At 35.7% G+C, this 17,638-nt stretch overlaps 1 protein-coding gene across 1 annotated transcript; it reads right to left on the bottom strand.

The window, feature by feature from the left end:
• Positions 1-1,760: 1,760 nt before the first annotated feature.
• On the bottom strand, positions 1,761-5,631 carry DMAC2L (distal membrane arm assembly component 2 like). The gene is made up of 4 exons (XM_044661970.1): positions 5,525-5,631; positions 4,709-4,917; positions 4,148-4,319; positions 1,761-2,869 (listed from the first exon to the last, which is right to left on the bottom strand). Exons 1-4 carry the CDS (start codon positions 5,629-5,631, stop codon positions 2,755-2,757), a joined length of 603 nt encoding a protein of 200 aa, XP_044517905.1. The 3' UTR covers positions 1,761-2,754.
• Between the last annotated feature and the right edge of the window lie 12,007 nt (positions 5,632-17,638).

The following is a 17,638-nucleotide window of genomic DNA, read 5'->3' as shown; positions in this document are numbered from 1 at the left end:
GGGGGGGGGGGGGGTCACCCCCCCTCGTCCCAGTAGGGAACGGGCCCCAAGGCTTGACGTAGGATGGCCTCTAACCCCGAGGCAGGGACATCCACTAAGCCTTTAGCCTTGGGAGTCCTCAGTTTCCCCATCAAATACACAATCACACACCATTCACACACCATTCATTGCTCACCTCTGGAAGTCGTCATGAAACCTAGGAGAGAGCTTTCTCTGTCTCAGTGGTCCCCAGGGGGTCGCACACCATCCCGGAATGAGCCCCCATATGTTAGGGTTCAAAATGGGTGGCCTCCAGAGGAACACACGAGACAATGCAATCAAAGCAGGAGAAAGCTTTATTGCCAGTGCATGCTGGGGGAACTCATCAAAGAGAGTCCCGCCCCATGCATTCAGAAGAGGGAATATATATGTTTCTTGGATATAGGTGCCTTTGTCTTTGGGTGAGCTAATAGTTAGATAGAGGGAGTAGGGGATGCTTTCAGGTGCCGCAGGACATGATTCTTAATCTTCAAGGTTGTTCCACTTAGGAGTTGTGTCCCTGGGCTGTCAGCCAGGAGTTGGGTCCCTGGAACCTTGAGTCAGAGAGATAACTGACCTGCTTTGAGTCAGAGAGATAACTGACCCCCTTGGGCATAACGTTATCCAAAACCCCCTGCTTAAGTTGCCAAGTTCAGCTTTTTGGCCATAATATTTTTATAAGCTATAATATTTCTATAAGCTTTTTGCTATAACAGGAGGTCCTGGGTTTAAATCTGGCCTCAGATACTTCCTAGCTATGAGACCCTGGGCAAGTGACTTAACCCCACTGTCCAGCCCTTACCATTCTTCTGCCTTGGAACCAATACATAGAACTGTTTCTAAGGCAGAAGTTAAAGGCTTAAAAAAAAAAAAAAAAAAAAAAAAAAAAAAAGCTCTTTCCCTCTCATGTTAAGAGGGAGTTAAAAAAAGAGCTAGTGCTCAACCAAACTTTACCTCATAGCAGCACCTACTGGTTATATGTACTTATTACATAGCTATATAAATAGTATTTACCTAGAACTTTAAGGTTTGCAAAGTGCTTTTCCAGTACTATCTCATTTTATCCTCACATTGACCTTGTGAGGTAGGTACTATTATTATCACCATTTTTAAGATAAGGAAACTGAGGTAAAGGTTAAGTGACTTGCCCAGAGTCATAAAGTGTTTGAGGCTGCATGTGAACTCAGATCTTCCTGAATCTAGGTCCAGTGTTGTGACACTGTACCACCTAGCTTCTTATAGTCACGTTATCTTCCTCAAAAAGTTTCTTGAGGAGAGGGACCATTTTATTTCTGTCTCTGTACACCCAGAATATGCTTAATAAAGACCTGTTGATAGACTTTTTATGAATAATAGTAGCAATTATGGTCCACGAACGAGTATTATTTAAGCCAAGATTTAAACACTGCTAGAACACAGAAATGAAGTTTCTTGGTTTCTCCAATTTTTCCCTTGAATTGTGACAATAACTTTTTTTTAACCCTTCTATCTTAGAATCAATACTGTGTATTGGTTCCAAGGCAGAAGAGTGGTAAGGGCTATACTGTGGGGGTTAAGTGACTTGCCTTAGGCCACACAACCAGGAAGTATCTGAGGCCAGATATGAACCCAGATAATACACAAATTAAAATAAAGTTGTGTAACTAAATACAGAATTAGATAAGTAAACTGAAACAAAAACACTGAGGCTATTACTTATTTAAAAATTTTTCATTTCTTTAGTATAGATAATCATTCTTCACTCTTGTTTTCTAGATAAATTATTGAGTTGTTTGGACCTAATCCTCTTTTTGATATCTTAACAGCTCAGATCAAAAGGGAAGAGTGGCCAATAGCAAAAGCAAGGAGAAAAAAAAAGATTTCTAATCAACAAATTAAAGCTTCCTATATAATAATGCAATTCTATTTATGACAACTTTAATAGTGCTACTCTTATAATCTTTAATCTTCATGATAGTTATCTTCTCTATTTATTTAGAGCAATTTGAACTTTTGACTACCCAAGTACATCTTTCTTCAAGAAAACCCCAAGTTTACAATAAATCAATAGGCGATTCTTCACATTCTAAAAGTGTGGTATGGGTGGAGCAATAGGCACTGGAAGTCAGCATAACTTCAAAAACTCCAATCAAATGACATGATGTGAATGATTTGATGCATGCAGTATAAAACACATGCTAAGAAAAACAGAAGACTATAGTCATTGTTCAGCTGCCTTCCCTTCCCACACTGCTTGAAGAAATGTACAATATAGTTTTCAAAATCTTATTAGTGTAGATTTTATATTGAATTCAGTCATAAGTTGTTATAATGAAATTCAAATGATTAAAGGGCAGAATAAGGAATAGCTATATTGCATATTTTAAAACTGTTGTGAACAATTCTATAGCTTCTTTGAGATATATATTACTGTGCAATAATGCTTTGCATTTTCTCAAATAAAATCATTTTTATGTACATATATTCTCACTTTCAAATCAACAACCTTCCTAAGTGTGATCTGAGTGTTTTGCATTTCCGTATATAACAGACTCTGCAACCCTTCTGCCACACCAAAAATTCACAAAACGCATTAATGTTGTCCTATTAGTGACTTGTCTCTAACTTTTGAATCTCAACTCTCTTAGACATAGCAATTTCAAAAGATATTTCCTCATTTTTTTTGTTCACCCTATTCATAGATTACAAGTGAACTAGTGAAATAAAGTATTATTGTTAATTTTTTGGATTTTTTTTTTACTTGAGTTCTAATTTTAGCTTCAGAGAAGGTAATGAATTCTGAAAGATATCACTAACATTGTTTTTGTTTGATATTCCAGGAAGGTCCTGTAGCAACAAATATTGAAGGTTTCTGTAAACAAAGAATAAGAAAAGAATATTATTATAGGCTCATCTAGAAAACTTATTCTTATACAAATAATAGTTTGATAAGGTTTGTTCATTTTGAGAAAATAATATACAGAATGCAAATCTGTGTTATTCTGACTTTTGAATATTACTAAAAGATTTGCTTTTAGAAACTGAATGATTTTCCAGTTAATTTAAAAGATTTTTTATTTAATAAGAGAAGCAACACATATCCCCAGGCATTTCAAGTCTTAATATTTCTGTTAATTTATCTTGCCAAATGGAGGCAAACAGGACCTAAGGCTCTTCTAGTTCTGGGATTATTTCCTTTTTGTCTTTGAATCTCCAGAACTATTAACTCTGGTTAATGTTAGCTGAATTTGACTTAGTAGAATTTTCTAAATGTTTTGTAACAATTTCAGCAACTTCTCTGCACAGAAAGTATGTAAACAAAACCTTAACTCAGAAAATTACATACATTTCAGAAGGAATTCAGATTTTAATAGGTTTAACAGAGCCTTCACTAGCATAGAACAACCCAATATCTTTAGTGCTTATTATCAATTTCATAAAACTCATTACTTTTAAATGCATTTTCTTTGATATTTAGATTAATGGGAGATCCATTTCATAATCAAAGGTTCTCTGTATTAATAAGAAATTCTATGTCATTGACGTATATTTCTTTACTATATAGATATGACTGAGAGTTTATAAATTTCATTCTATAATTCCTATTTCCTCTATACTTTAAAGAAGCAGTGAATGTATTTTAAATAATTATTTATTTGAAAACATATATTGATCTTGAGTCTATTTTTATTTATTTATTTGTTTGTTTGTTTTTAAGGCCCTTACCTTCCATCTTGGAGTCTATACTGTGTATTGGCTCCAAGGCAGAAGTGTGGTAAGGGTAAGCAACTGGGGTCAAGTGACTTGCCCAGGGTCACACAGGAGTCTATTTTTTAAATGATATATTTCCCAAAATTAAAATAAACAATAAAAACTCCACAAAACAATCCACTGTGGTAAAGTAAACCAATGGATCTGGAGTCAGAGAACCTGGGCTCTACTCCTGAGCAGAGATACTTCTTATAAGATTGTGACAACATTTCTAGCCCTAGTTTCCTTATTTGTAAAATATTAGGGGTGGACTAGATGATTTGTAAGTTTCCTTCTTCTAGCTCTAAATCCCAATACTCTACTCACCAACAGTATTCAACTTTGACCATTTTATTCATTATCAAACCATTTATTCTTCTATTTTTGTTTGACAACCTACCTTAGGTGATGCAATGAAATTATACCCCTTTCTGTGACATTCCCACAGGAAATTATTTCCAACTCTAACATGCTTTTCTGTAAGTTTTTAATATGACTAAGCCTCTCCAAACACTCATCTTCAATATAATGACATTTGCAGAGCTTTATTTTTTCCAGATGTTCTAGGCCCTCTGGAAAAAAAAAAAAAAGAAAGAAAGATGCTATTTCATAAGTATAAACTATCCAGAAACACAATGAAAGGCAGGGCTACAAATCCCATTATGCTTCTAGACTCAGTATAAGGAATGTCCACACATGGTGGAGCTATGTGGATCAAATCATCCTAACTACTCAGTTCCTATAGTCATCATTGTTTCTAAATGACTGAAGTTTGGCACTACAGGACAAAGGCATGTAAAGGTAAGGTGATAGTCTGTAATTCTGCTAAAAATTAAATAACAAATATAAGGAAAAAACAATAACATGGTCAGTAAGCCATATCTATGAACAAAGTTACATAGTGGCCACTGCAAATCTGAAAAACTGCCAACCACTTCTGAGAAAATTACGTAGTAATTACCCAAGTAGTCAAATCCAACGTGCATAATACAAGAGTCAGTGGCATCAATTGCTTTTATCTTGTATTTGTTTAAAGGACCAGTTGGAAGATTATTGTAGTCCTGTTGCCATTTTTCTTGACCATGGAACTGTACCAGTGCTCCACAACGCAAGAGCCATTCAGATGCTGCTCTGTCTGGACCAACAGCCTTTATTCGTTCATGATCTACTCTATTAAAAATGGGAAATCAAACAGATTAATTCTTCCTATAATCATTTACAATTTCATTACATTTAAAATTAAAAATAACAACAAAAAAAGCATGACATTGGACATTGCTAAACAAAGAAAGTGAAGTTCAAGAAAAGGGCATCTATCTTTTTTTTTTTTTTTAAGTGAATTGTAATTGTAGCATACTGCGAAAATGGAATATAATTTTCTATCACATAACGGAAAATAAATCTTAATTGACACAGATTAGTAACTTTGGTTAAAAAATCTTCCAAAATGCCTCCTCTAATTTCATTCATTAATTTTTCAAGGTGTATACATTTACCTTTTTCCTTAGTCCATATTTTGGTAACATTAACTTTAAAAAAAGGATATTAACTAAAAGAAATAAGATAGCAGTTTCATCACTTTCCAAATTGTTACTTTTAAATACATCATCTGTTAACTTTTGAAATAGTTGTTTTGCTTTTATTCTCTTCAGAAGTGACTCCAGCTTTATAGCATTACTAAAACTGCAGTGTAAAATTCTTTAATTCAAGAAATATCACTGTTGAGAATTCATTCAGTTACCATAATCCCTGTGATTATCTAATTCAAGTAACTTACTTGTTAAACACTGTATTCAACCATCCCCAGAAGTATCTGTTGTCACAGAAGTGTGGACATTTCTTTAAGCTCTGTAATGGCTGTGCAAATTTTCTAAATAGCATCATGAGATCTGGCTGCACAAAAAAAGTATTTGTATTAGCTCAGCAGCCAGTTATCAGTCACATATATGCAATATACTATATTCATGCTTACTTTAATACTTCAAAAAGTATTGATTGCACCAACAAAGCTACTCTCTACAAATACAGACTCAAACCCCTGACTCAGTAGGATGTTTTTACAAATTGTAACAAATAGCAGGAGTGGAAACACAGAAGAAAAACAACCGCTTGAACACATGAGTTGATGCAGACATGGTTGGGGAGGTAGAGCTGAAATGACCACACCAATGCAACTATCAATAATATGTAAATAAGTCTTGATTGATCACACATGTTAAAATCAGTGGAAATGTGCGTTGGATATGGGGGTGGTGGTGAAGGGGAAAGTAAAAACAAGAATCATGTAACCATGGAAAAATTTTCTAAAAAAATAAAATATTTAAATTTATAAATTGTAAAAAATGATTCATCAACTGGTGGTAAGCCTTCTAAGAATAAGCCTCTCTGAATTTGGTTGATCTGATCCCCAGGTAATAGACAATCTCCCTGGGTTTGGACTCAAAGCCTTTCCAATTTGGTAGGCCATTTGTATAATCTTTAACAAACTTGTAAAGGGACAAATTATTTCCTTCTTAGACAAAAGAAAAAATGAATTTATATAAAAACTATCACTTAAACAATATACAAAATAATTACAACAAGGTTATAAACATAGTACTTAACAGTGGTTCCCAGACTTTTTTGGCCTACCGCCCCCTTTCCAGAAAAAAATATTACTTAGCCCCCTGGAAATCAATTTTAAAAAAATTTTAATAGCAATTAATAGGAAAGATAAATGCATCTGTGGCCATCACCGCTACCCTGGATCGCTGCAGCACCCACCAGGGGGCAGTGGCGCCCACTTTGGGAATCACTGTACTAGAAGGAAACATGGTTCAGGTAAACTACAATGCCTAATGATGTTTTCAGATTACGGAGGTTACAACAGACTTTCCATTAATAACTAGTAAAATACAAGAGAGGAATGTTATATATGTTTAACAGTCGCAATCACAATATTTTACATAAATATTTTAATGGGACATTTTTCCATGACAGAAGTTGTTTGCTGAAAAATGATTAATCTGTCAAAACAAAACAGTGACAACAAAAAAGCAACTTCTCATTTCACTTTGGTCTACATGTTTCAAGATTAGCAACTGGGAAAGTCAAGGCTTTGAAACTATTGCTCAAATCATGAATATGTTTTTTTTTTTTTAGAAAGATTTTTATTGAGCTCTTTTGTTTTTTATTAACTGTATTTCTAAACTGAGTTATCTTTTTTTTTTTAACCCTTACCTTCTGTCTTAGAATAAATATTGTGTATTGGTGCCAAGGCAGAAGAACAATAAGGGCTAGGCAAAGGGGGTGAAGTGACTCACCCAGAGTTACACTGCTAGGAAGTGTCAAAGGCCACATTTGCACCCAGGACCTCCCATCTGTAGGCCTGGCTCTCATCCACAGCTATCTAGCTGTCCTCTGAGTTATCTTTTTAACAAAGAATAAAAATAGGAGAAAAAAAGAAACTTGGCAAAACTAACCAAAATATCAACTAAATCTGACAACATATTTAATATTGTCAAAGAAGGGCAGGGAGGTGAATTTTCTTATCTCTTTTCTAGGGTCAAACTTAGGCCATGTAACAGTTTCCCTTTTTTGTTCTTTCCATTTACATTGTTGCAGTCATGTACATTGTTTTCTTGGTTCTGTGGACTTCAATATGAATCAGTTCATATAAATAACATTTTTGTGTTACTCTATTCATATTCATTTCATTAGCTATTTCTCAGTCTTTCTCTTTCTCTCTTCTCCTCAACCTCCCCAACACTCCCCCCATTAGACTATAAGCTTCTCCAGAGCAGGATCTATCTTTTTCCTTTTTTTTTTTTTTTTTTTTTTGAATCCTCAGTGCTTAGCAGTAACTGCCACAGAGTATGAGTTTAATAAATGCTAACTATCTGACTAGGTTGCTAGTTTTTCTCTACTGCAGTTTTGTGGTATATTCCATCATGTTCTTTGTCTTGCTCCTTTTCTGACCTGGATTAGTTCAGCCCTCCTTAGGCAGCATGGGTGCTGGACTTAGCATGGCTTTAGCTCTAGAGAACACTGGAGCTAAAGCTCAAGTGATCCATCAGTCTCAGCCTCCCTGCAGTGGGGAACCCAAGCATGTGCCACCATTCCTGGCCTGAGCCACCTAGCTTGCCCCTTAGTCACTTTTAAAAAAGCGTAATTCCAAATTGTTTTTCAGAATGTAATCTATAGTTCTACCAACATTGCGTTAGTGTTTGTCTTTCCACTATTTTTACAACTCTATTCCCTTCTTTTGTCATCTTTACTATTCACTGGGTAATATTATTAGTGATTTGGAATAATCTTTTATATGGTTATTTGGACAGGGGGCAGGGAAATATGTTTCTTTATATCTTTTGACCATTCATTCTGTAAAGAATGTTCTTGGTTTTATATATTTGTATTAGTTTCCTACAATTTTTTGTTTTACTAATTTAACTATTTAAATCGCTTTAATGTAATTTATATTTAATTTCATGTAATTTAAATAGTTCTAGGTCTTTCAGAAATAAGAACTATAGTGAACTAACACTATATTTTAATTTTAAAATTTTATTAAAATTATTAAATGTTTAAAATTAAATTTATAAATTAAAATTGTTAAATTTTAATTATCATTTAACTAATATTTTAAACTTGGCAAATTTCTCTGACAACTATTCAATTTATAAACAATTTGGAAAGCATGAGATTTAACTCAATAATTTGATATCAAATACTGTAACTTTATTGTAAATTTTTTGTCTACATAGCTTTCTAAAGCAGGAAATCCCTCAAATGAAGTTTCCATTCTCTCTCTCTCTCTCTCTCTCTCTCTCTCTCTCTTTCTCTCTCTCTCTCTCTCTCTCTCTCTCTCTCTCTCTCTCTCTCTCTCTCTCTCTCTTTCTCTCTCTCTCTTTCTCTCTTTCTCTAATGTGTGATGGGCCCTCTTTGGCAGCCTACTGAAATCTATGGCCCTTTCTCAGAATAATATTTTTATGAACTATGAGGCAGATAGGTGGCACAGTGGACAGAGTAGTGGGTTTAGGTTTGAAATTAGGAAGACTTATCTTCAGGAGTTCAAATCTGACTTCAGATACTTACTACCTGTATGACCATGGGCAAGTTACTTAACTCTGCCTCAGTTTCCCATCTGTAAAATGAGCTGGAGGAGGAAATGGCAAATATTCCAGTATATTTGCCAAGAAAACAACAAAATAGTCATGAAGAAACACAACTAAAATGACTGAATGACAACAAATATACAGGCCTATAAAGAAATCCATTTACATTAAAATAGTTTCCTGTTCAAGGACCTCTATAGGGACCCTCTAGGTTAGTGTTAATGTCAATCTTAATTTATTGGGCCAAAATAAAACATGTTAAAAATGGTAGCTATTATTGGTTTTCATTCTGTATTTCATTCTGTAAATTCTGTATTTCATTCTGTAAATAAAGCACCATTTGGCATTGGATTTTTAAAAAGTTCGATTCTAAAATTAGAACATGGAATATAGATAGCTAATCCAATTCCATACAAAAATTTAGCCTCCCAAATGGCTTTTGAAATGTTGCAATCATGCTCATGATTTGGAAAAAAGCATATACTTTCCACCTTAACTCCTTTAGAGTAGGTAATATTTGTCTTTGAATACCCAGTACCTAATACCCTCTAGTTACATAAATAATCTGTGGTTTTATGGGTCTGAGAACTTTGTCCAACAACAATTATAACTCATCTATAACAATAAATCTCAGAGTTATGAAAGCTGAGACATTAAGTAACTTACCCATGGTAACATTATAAGAAAACATCATACAGGATTTGAACTCAAGTCTTTCTGGGGCCAAGGCTAGTATTCTTTCCATCATACTATCACTCTGCCTTTATTAAATACTTAATGAAGATTTGCTGAATTTTGAATTATTCAAAATAGGAATCATAATGTATCTTCTGAAGCAGCTTTGTGTTTATTTATCCTCATCATATCAATTTAAATAGGATTTTAGAACCTAAAGAGAACTTTGGAATTCTTTCAGATAAACTCTTATTTCATGTGCTAAATAAATGGAAGATGGATAACCTGCTCAGTGACATTGGCGACAAAGGTGTGGAGTAGAAAAATAGACATATATCAGAAGTCCTGTTCTGTTAAAGGCAAGGCAGCTTTGAAGATTAGATGTTGACTATATGATATATTTAAAAAGAAAAGCTGTACATAATAGTAATTCACAGTTTTTCATATCTTTTTTTTCTATTTTGTTTTTCAAAGTGCTAGTTTTAGTTGGTGTTTATGTCAAGTCTGGTGGTCAACAAGAGCTATTATTTGGCTTTGTGTTATGCTTAGGAGCAACATGAATAAAAAATTACCCTTATGTTCCTGATCTCAGTGGCAGAAGTTAAAAACTTAGCTGAGAAAGCTGGTTATACCATGGCCACACTTTACTTTGAATTTTCTTTTTTTCTTTTTTTGTCCTTTAAAATTCCAAAGCCATTTTCTAACAACAAAAATTGTTACATTGTTCACAGTGGCCTAAAATCAAAGTTTTAAGAGCAAATTTTTGAGCTGTGGGCTCCTACTTTGATGTAATCAAAACTAAAGAGAGGGGCAGCTAGGTAATACAGTGAATAGAAAGCCATGCCTGGAGTCAGGATGTCCTGGGTTTAAATTTGAACCCATAACATTTTCTAGTTATGTGACCCTGTGCAAGCTAACAAAACAAACTAGATAAGCCTTTACTACAGGTTACAAAGCTTCCCACAGGGGCAAAAGTGGTAAAAGGGATATTTCTTCCTCTAAATTACAAAAGTATTTTACTGAAAAGTTTCCTCAAGCTCTGCCACTTAATAGAAATAGGTGATACATCATCTTTAGGTATAAAAAGGCTCCTTGTTGTAGTACCAAAATAATGTTATCAATTAAGATTTTCTTTACTCAAGAGGTTGGAGTTGACTTCCAAGACCCTTTTCAGCTCTAAATCTATAATCATATGTAACTGCCTATGGGGCATGCTGTTAGAGATTGTCAAAAGGCAACTGCTGCAGGGCTGAAGGTCAGGATATTGGTAGTGTTCCAGGGAGAGATTAGGGCTGTACATTAGGGCTGAATCATCTGTACAGAAGGGATAGTTGAAACAATAGTAGTTTATGAAGTCATCAAGTGGAAGTATGTAGAAAGAGAAAAGGGCCCCAGAGTTCTGGAGTTAGGACATGTCTGATCCAGCAAGAGAGTCTATGGAATGGTCAAAGATGCAGGAGAACCAATGGAGACCAGAATCACCCCAAACAAAAACAAAACACAGAAGGTTAATAAAAAGTCATTAGATTTTGAACTATTAGTTTAGTGTCAGAAAGACAAATTTGAATCCTGTGAGTCAGTCAATATTCAATTTAGTCAATAAGTTTTTTTTTGTTTGTTTTTTTTTTAAATTTTAAACCCTTAACTTCTGTGTATTGACTTATAGGTAGAAGAGTTGGTAAGGGTAGGCAATGGGGGTCAAGTGACTTGCCCAGGGTCACACTGCTGGGAAGTGTCTGAGGCCAGTTTTGAACCTAGGACCTCCTGTCTCTAGGCCTGGCTCTCAATCCACTGAACTACCCAGCTGCCCCAATAAGAGTTTTTAAAGGTCTGCTCAAGTGCCATACAGTGCAAAGTCCTGGGAAGACAAAGACAAAACAACAAAATAGCTCCTGCTGTCAAGGAGCTCAGAGTCCAAATAAAGAAGATAATAGTTGGTGGTAATGGGGGAGCAGCTAGGTGGCTCAGTGGACAGAGAGTCTGGCCTGGAGACAGGAGGTCATGGATTCAAATTTGATCTTAGTGACCCTGGGCAAGTCATTTTAACCTTCAACGCCTATCCCTTATGATCTTCTGCCTTGGAACCAATACACAGTATTGATTCTAAGAGGGATGGTATGGGTGTTTTTAAAAAAGGATAACATAAAAACAATTATAAGATATATAAATAAGGATTAGCAGGCCATATAAACAAGAAAAAAATGGAGGTAATCAATAGAGGGAGGACATTAACATCTCCAAGATTTAGTTTTTTCACCGGTAAAATCAGGATTTTAGTAATAGCTCCCTGCCAGGGAGTAAGGTGGTAAGGCTCTGAATGTGAAATGTTTCACAACCTAAAAAATAAGATATTTTCTATTGTTAGTATTAATCTCCCTTCTGGGCCACGATCCCCTTTGTAATAATGGGCAGGCTGAGCTGGATCTCTGAGGTTCGATCCAACTGTTAACTTTCCGGATCTAAGACAATTGCCAGTTAACGTCTGCTTAGCAGCCTGGCCCACTTCTACTCACAAAACGAAACTGGTCAAGTGCAAGTTCAGGATGGATAGAAGACAGAGGACAGCGGAGGCCTGGCAGTCCCAGAAGGCTTAGTCCGTCTAGGCTCGCCTCTTTTCTTTCCCTTTAAAGCCCTCATCTCACGTGTGTTTTTTATTGTTGTGTTATTGTTGTTGTTTTCTAATCTTATAGACAAGACCTGGGGCTAAAGTCAGTTGGTCAAGTTGCCCCGGGTTGGTAAAAAGGATAAACAAAAGCCTGGGGCCCTCACTTACAATATCCGCGGGAGCGTCCTTTTCTTCTACTGCGCCTGTTTCAATCTCGCCTCTCCATTGGCTGCTGGAAACAGACTTCTAGAGAGAGGGGCGGAAGCGCAGACTGATTGGCCGAAGAAGAGTTTCCCAATGAACGGGTTGGCTAAGGGCTCTTGTGTTCTCCATGCCCGGACGGTTGTGCTTCTAGGGGCTCTAGACTGACTACAACCACGGTTGGCAGGGTGATGGAAAGAGGGCGGGGCATGCCGCAGCAGCCAGCTTCTTTTTGGTTTGCTTTCTTGCGCTTGTGCACCTACCGACGCAGGCACGCCTTCTGGCGAGTTACATTCATAGCTGCAGCAATAGCAGCTGGTGAGTGAAGGCGCGAGCGGCACCGCCCTCCGTTGGTGGAACAACCTGCCAGGGTCTGCTAAGTACTCGTCCATCATGGGGCAGACAATCTGCCGGCATTTATTAAGCTTTCTACTATGTGCCAGGTGTTGGGAAAAGACACAAATGGTGCAACCGTCGCCCCTAGGAAGCTTACATTCCATCGAGAAATTATGTGTACATATAGATCTAAGGCTATACACAAAACTGATGGGGAGAGGGCACTATCAACCTGAGGAAAGACTTTTGGGTCGAAGGTAGCCAGGGATTCTAAAAGAAGGCGGTAAAGTAGAAGGGCATGGCAGAAGTGGGGAATAGGCTAATTCAAAAGCCCAGAGATGGGAAGTGGTGTGCCAGAAAAGTTTAGATGGATTGCTCCACAGAAAGCATGAAAGAAAGTAAAATGTAATAAAACTAGAAAAGTCAGTTTCTCCAAAACAAACTGTGAGGATTGTGTTGGATTTGCAGTCAGAGGGCACTAGGATCAAATCCTCATGACACAAATGTGAGCATGCCACTTCTTTTCTCAGGCCCTCCTCTGTAAAAGGAGTAGTAATTTGAGATATTTGTAGATAGAAGGAAACCTCCCGGTCAAGAAACTACCACTGTCATGGTTTTAAACAAACATAACATTTGTATACTTAGTAAAAGAAAGGAATTTTGTGTGCACACATATATACATACATTTACATATATCATACATACATACATACATATATATATATATGTAAAACCACTCCGGTGTTTGCATTATTTTTAACAATGATATAATCAATATCCAGTAATCAACAAGCACTTATTAAGTACCTACTCTATATGCCAGGCAGTATGCTAAATACCATCTCCAGGACTTTTAATTGAGGTGTATGGGGTGTTCAGGGAAGATTAATACCTTTAGTGTGAAGATTTCCTGATCCCTTTTCAGGGCTGCTTTTTTCCTTTTGTGTCCATCTGCCACCCAATTTTTATCTGTGGCTCCAAGAAGCTGTAGCATGTGAAGTGACCACATCCAAGTAAAACCACTTCTTGACAGACTGGCTAACCAAGGTTGAGGGTAACCAAGAGACCTCAAATCCATCAATGAGTTAGAGGGGTGCCTAACCCAAGTATGTGAAGACCTTTACTGGCAGAATGGGCAAATGAAAACAGTTTGTTCCAACAAGCCATGAAGCTGGTAGTATGGACCACTTGGAATTTGATTAGACTGAGTCATCCCCAGTCATTTTTTTTTTTTTTTTGTCTTGCCACTGGACTTTGATGACTCTGGAAGAGAGAGTGAGGCTGATGACTTTGTGAAAATTTCCTCACTTAAATCTGATTCATGTGAATCAGAAGACATTAGCGATGTCATTTTGATCCTTTTCAAATAAGAAGGAAAACAACCTACTATTCCTACCACTTTCTGACTTTCAGTCATAGAACTATGCTGCTTCCAAAAGTTTAAATCAATATATTTAGAAAAAATAGTGAAAAAAATAGTAACTTTTATTTTGTCTGTTTTCCAAGGCTATTTTGTCTATTCTAGAAAAGCATGTGGCTGAACTATCCAAAGAACCTGCTGTCACTAGTCATGCCTTTTTTTGTTTTCCATCCTTTCTTCAAAGGCTAAGCAGAATTTCCACCTTTTTCATTCCAGCTGTCAATGATGATGTCCTCTGGATTCTATTAGCACTTAATAGTTAGAAATAAAAATTTGTCTTGGGTTACTGGCTTCTATATGTAAATCTTTTCTCCCCAACTAAAAATTCTAAGTTAAAATTACAGTTAATCACTTGACTATGCCTCAGTTTCCTCATTTGTAAAATGGATGTAATAATTTGTACTAAGCTTCCACAAGGTGAAAATCTAGAGTTCTTAACTTTTTTTTGGTGCCAGGATCTCTTCTGGCATTCTGGGGAAATCTATGGGCTCCTTAAAATGATTTTCTTAAATGAATAAATTATAGCATATAATGAAACCAACAAAAAATACAAAGGAAACTAGTTATATTGAATGCAACTTTCAAAGCAGTGGTTAAAAATCCCTGCCCTAAATTCCTCTGTAAATATGAGTCTTGTAATATTGTAACCTTCTGTAGACACTGACTTATCATTATGCCACAGAACCTACCAATGCTGAGTATGAAAATCTTTGTTTACTCACCCCTTCAGTTGATTTGGAAAACTACAAAACATTTACTGATTGCCTTTGGTGTATTGCCAAATGTAGTTTCTTTGCATTAGCTAACCTTCCTCTTAAGTTTCTTAGATGATGAGAGCCATCCCTACACAAAAGTATGAAGTAGAAAATTTGTGAAGGTTGTCTTTTGTACTCTTATCTCCCTGTTTTTATAGTTTTCTTTTTATTCATTTTCCCAAAGCACCTAGTAAAGTCATAGTTCTCTTGATTGCTTATAATTCCCCATACTTGAGCCTATTTTATCTATTAGTACTTCCTAAGTAACTGGAAGGATACCAGTTAAAAAAAAAAACAACTAGAGAGGTTTGGAAGTAGGGTGGGTCTTGAGGAAAAGATAAAGAATTCTGTTTTGAATGTGATGAGTTTGAGACATCCAGGTGGAAATTTCCAATAATCAAAGAGTTGAGACTAGATCTGGAGCTCAGAAGAAAAATTAGGACTAGATATATAGATTTGGGAATTATCTGTGTGGATTGATAACCAATCCTAGCTCATGAGGATATTAAGAGAGTATGGAAAGAAAAAAAAAAAGAGGGCCTAGTACTTGAACCATGGAGAATTAAGGAGTGTTATATGAATAACAATAGCAAAGGAGATTGAGAATGAGAGGTTAGACAGGTTGCAGAAAAACCAAGAAATCAGTGTCGGTAAGACCCAGAGAAGAGGAGAAAGGGGCCAACAGTGTTAAATGCAGAGAAGTTGTGGTGGGAAAAGCACAGAGAATTTGGCAATTTAAAAATTTGTAATTAAAAAATTGTTAACTTTGGAGAAAGTGTTTCAGTTGAGTGATAAGTTTGGAAGCCAGATACAAAAGACTTGAGAAGTAAGAAAGGGAGAAAAAAGATAGTCATCTTTACTAGAAGTTGGTGAGTGTTGTTTCAGGATGAGAAATACTTGGTCATGTTTGTAGCATACAAGGAAAAAACTAGGAGATAAGGAAATATTAAAGATTAAAGAGAGGAGAATGATTGTGAGACACTCTTCTGGAGAAGACAGTAGGGAATGAGATTAACTTTGGTGAGAAGGGTCAACTCTTTATCAGAGACTTGAAATAAATCTCTGGGCTATAATTCTGAGCTGAAAAACTGACTTCATTCATGGGTAAATAGAGTCAGTGGTTCATCACAATTCCCATTCTGTGATGAAAGCCTTCTTGTGGATGTTTATAATTATTTTTTATATGCTTTTGACAGTTGATACAAATCACTGATTAACAAAACTCAATATTCAAAGTATGTTAGCTATAGTTAATAAATTATAGTACAAGGTCCAAGTACTTTATTGATCTTGTTACTATGATCTTCAGACAATATTTTAGGAAAAGATTTATTTATATTATAACAGACAATAACTCACAACAAAAAACTTAAAGATATACAAAGTTGTTTCTTTAAATCATAAAATCTGGCGACCCTACTATTGACATACATTCCTAGAAAAGCAAATACTAGTCCTATTTTTATAATTTACTCTATTATTGCTTCTGTCATTTTTTTTTCAGAATCAGGAGATAGTAAAGTTGCATAATTAACATAAGAAGGTTTATAACAGTAGCTCTTAAGCTAACTCCTTATCTATCACAATTAATTAACAACTGGGACTAGCCTTTCTAACATATTAGATTAATTAGTTTCTTTCTAAATGATATAAAAATAAATTAACTGTTAATCGCTTCAGATTGGAGTGAAGGAGAAAATGAAGTAAAATGTCAAGTAATTTTAGGATGTAGAGAAACAATGTAGCGAAACAGAAGGAGAAAAAAAAAAGGAGCTTATAGCAATTGTACTCTTTTTCTTTAAAGTATAAATCAAAAGTACTCCACTGAGAGTAAGAGGTAAGAAAATGTTTTAAATAGAGAAAGTTTGGAATAGCTCTCCTGGGAAGTGGGATAGATCATTGGAAAGGAGTAAAATAATTGTCTTGCTGTGGTAAGGTCTCTGTTGATATAAAATACCAGAAATTTATAGTGGTTACAGTCTGAATCATTAGTTCCTTTAATTCAGTTCAGCCACACATGACTAGGAGTAATAGGGTTGAAGTTTAGCAAGGTATGAGTTTTGATAGATCATAATGCAAGGGATTTGATAGCAGAGAACAATCTAGAATTGACCCAATTAAACTCTAGGGTTGAAATTGAGAAGGGTAGAAAATGAAATTACACCAGAGTCTGGGGGAGTGTTGAGGGATAGAGGAATTTAAACTTAGGAGGGAGTATGGGATAGGAGAAATAAAATGATAGGAAGTTATAATCTCATAAAGGGACTTTGAGCGTTGAAATCATCAATCATTGAATGAGAACTCAATAAAGATGTTGAAGTATCTTGAATTAACAGGAGTTGTTATGAAGAAGACAGAGCCAGATACTGAACTTGAGAAAGGAGGAGAATATCCTGAAAGAGCTTTTGTTATTTGGTCATTTCAGCCCTTATCTGATTCTTTGTGAGCCCATTTGAGTCATCTCATATTGACTCAGGAGAGCTAATGGTTAAATTCCCATTAAATGCTCAGCATGAACATTTATTCCTCAGAAATAAACTCTACAAATTGCCGGAAGCCATTGAGGCTGTGAGGTTAGCACGGCTACTCACAAGCTCTGACAATCCAGCATGGCAGGTTGTCAGGAGGATGGAAATTCCACACTCAGTTTGCCCTATGTGACTCTTTTTACAGTGACATTCACTTGCATTGAAATTATTACAATTAATATCCTTATTTGGCTCCAAGGAGACACAGAAAAACAATACAGGTTCATGGCAAGAACAATCACAGCCATAGACTACCCACTATCCCAAAATAAACCCCT

The sequence above is a fragment of the Gracilinanus agilis genome, chromosome 2 (assembly GCF_016433145.1).
Source record: "Gracilinanus agilis isolate LMUSP501 chromosome 2, AgileGrace, whole genome shotgun sequence".
Taxonomy (NCBI): Eukaryota; Metazoa; Chordata; class Mammalia; order Didelphimorphia; family Didelphidae; genus Gracilinanus; species Gracilinanus agilis.
The sequence above is the reverse complement of the archived record's forward strand: the minus strand, read 5'-3'. Positions and strand labels throughout refer to the sequence as shown.